Genomic DNA, 2613 nt, shown 5'->3' with positions numbered 1-2613 from the left:
AAAAAAAAAAAAAAAAAAAAAAAAAAAAAAAAAAAAAAAAAACCAGCGACCAGCGATGACTTTCCTGTGAGGCGGCTTGATACTACTGCAGGGTTCCATGGATGAACCAAAAAGAAAAAAGATCTTAGAGGAGGACCAGTTACAGGAAGGACCAGGATGCGACCACCATGTGCAAGCAACGAGCGCGGACCCGCTGGGTAAAAACTTAAAAACATAACAGAATGAACTGATCAGCACTCCAACTCATCTGGAAAAAGAGTCCAGAAATGGGAAAGAACAACAACAACAACAACAACCAAGTATTGATCCGAGCGCCAGCGTACTGCGAGTGTGAAAACCGGGTGGCAAGTGCATCTGGGCAGTGGTCTCGGCCCACGGCAGCTTCCCACGCTCAGCCCGACCGCTCGGCTGCAGCGGGACTCCGCCGCCTCCCCAGCCCGCTCCCAAGGTGTGCCCGGCCATGTTACTAGGCGATCTCAACCCTAACAAGAGATGGATGGAATGCTCCGGGCAAACGGGTTCCACGCCGGCGAGAGCTGCACCCCGAAGGAACGCAGAAAAAACAAAGCGGACGAAAATACAGGCAGACGCCATGCCAACCCGGGGGTCAAACGAGGAGGAGGGAGACACGACTTGCAGTTGAAAAGTTCCAGGTCCTCCGGGCCGTCCACTGGGGGGGGGGGGGGGGGGGGGGGGGATCTAAGAACTTCACCCTCTACAGGCTTAGAACCCACACTCGGTCCCCCCCAAGTCTGAAACGGCCGCCCCCCGTGAAGGGAAAAGGAGCAGGGATGGCTCCTCTTAGGCCCCCTCGAGACACGGCGGGCGAAGCCCCGCGAAGCCCCTCGCTTTAGGTGGATGGGACTGGGCAGGTACACCTGGGCACCGGCAGAGGAACCGGTCCCCAGCCCCGGAACTCCGAGGAGGAAGCAAAACACAGAGTTTGAAAAAGACGGTGAACGCAGGCGGGGGGCGGAGGCGGAGAAACCACAGCACGTCAAGTCAGTAACTGTAACAGAGAGCGAGCAGGCGTTGGACAACCCACCGAGCCATCTCCGCTGCTCAAAAGCCAGAGACGACAGAAGCCGCAAGGGCCAGGATCTTCGGGGCCCCGGAACTCAACACCCAGCCCCAAGCGGGTGAGGGGGAGCAGTTCCCGGGAACCCCCTCCCGCCCCTCTCTCCTCAGCCCCGCCCATTGGGTCCGCCCCGTCCCGCCCGGCTACTCACCGGATTCGCTTCCCACATAACGGTGGCGAAATCGAGCGGAGAGAGCCTGGGGGAAGGGGCTAGCCGCGGGGTCGGGGTGTTGGGTTTTTTCCGAGGGTCCCCGGGAGCGAAGGGATGGAGAGGCAACCTTTATGTAGGCCTTCCTTCTACCCCGCCCTGTCACAAGCCAGCGTCTTCGGACCACCGACCCTCCCGACTTCCGCCCGAAGCTAGCCAACCAGCGCTGGCCCCGCCCCGCCCCCGGAAGCTCGTCCCGCCCCAGCCGCTCCCTTCCGGGCTGGGGGCGGGGGCAGGTCCTAATGGGCGGGGCTTGTGGGTAACCTGATGGTAAGGGAGTTTAAAGGGCTTCTCCTCCGCCCTACCCCTCCAGTGCTCCGTCCCCACCGCAACGTCCCCGGCAACTGATCCTCAAGCCGTGGCTGGTTGAGTTTCGTCTGGTGTTTATTGATCACTGTTTAGTTGAGTGTAGCGGCCAAGAGTCGGGCCTGGGAATTAATTCCAGCGGGGCCAATGGCTTTTGGGACAAACTTGACTATTTTTCAATTTCCTCATCTTCAGAAAGGAGGGAATAATGGCATCCACCTAAGGGTGTGGTGAGATCATTTAAAATACCAGCTACAGGGGCGCCTGGGTGGCTCAGTGGGTTAAAATACCAGCCACAGTATTTGGCATGCAGTAAGGGCGCAATACGCGACAGTTATTTCCCAGACACCGTAGTAGGCTCTGGAACGCTAGACCCATACGCAGTCCGGGCCCTCACGGAGCTTAGAGTCCAGGGGGAAAACAAAAAACTAAAACTCGGTAATTTGATAAAGAAGTGCAGTATGGTTTGTAGGTACAAAGGTAAGTGCCGGGTTCAATGAGAGCATGCTTACCTAGGCTAGGGTGTCTGCTTTCCCGCCGCCCCCCTACAGAGACTAAGCAAGACCTCAAGGGCGCACTGTTGAACTTACCTGGATAAAGAGCTCTAAGAAATGGGGAGACTCTTCTAGGAGGAAAAAAAAGAAAAAAAAAAATCTACCCAGGGAAAAGGAAAAAGAAACACTTTGTCATATATCCTACTGGGCTTTTCCATAGCTCCACATATTTAAAAAAAAAAAAAAGTTAAAGAAATCCTACAGATTTGAAATATGATTCTTGGGGCACCTGGTTGGTTCAGATGGTTAAGTGTCAGCCTTTTGCTGGGGTTATGATCCCAGGGTGGTGGGATTGAGCCCTGCAGAGGCTCTCTCTGCTGGCTTGGTGGGGGAGCCTGCATCTCCCTCTCCTACTGCTCCCCCTGCTGTTCTCTCTCTCTCGCTCTCTCTGTCAAATAAATAAATAAAATATTTTAAAAAATTAAAATAAAAAATAAAACGTGATTCTTTCACTTACTATCATGTGG

At 54.7% G+C, this 2613-nt stretch overlaps 1 protein-coding gene across 4 annotated transcripts in view; it reads right to left on the bottom strand.

Moving 5' to 3' along the window:
• Positions 1-2376, bottom strand: part of PARP11 (poly(ADP-ribose) polymerase family member 11) — a 44404-nt gene extending 42028 nt beyond the window's left edge. The window contains exon 1 of one of the 4 annotated variants that reach the window (XM_059403783.1): positions 1230-2376. Coding sequence is in view for 2 of the 4 variants with exons in the window: in XM_059403781.1 (XP_059259764.1) it covers positions 1046-1198 (153 nt within the window). In the remaining 2 variants the exon portion in view is untranslated. Of the gene's footprint in view, positions 1-1045; positions 1208-1229 lie in introns of those variants that run through there. The other 3 variants (XM_059403782.1, XM_059403781.1, XM_059403785.1) reach the window with 3 other exon arrangements.
• Positions 2377-2613: the final 237 nt, after the last annotated feature.

This window comes from Mustela nigripes, chromosome 6 (genome assembly GCF_022355385.1).
Source record: "Mustela nigripes isolate SB6536 chromosome 6, MUSNIG.SB6536, whole genome shotgun sequence".
Classification (NCBI taxonomy): domain Eukaryota; kingdom Metazoa; phylum Chordata; class Mammalia; order Carnivora; family Mustelidae; genus Mustela; species Mustela nigripes.
This window is presented reverse-complemented; position numbering and strand designations above follow the sequence as displayed.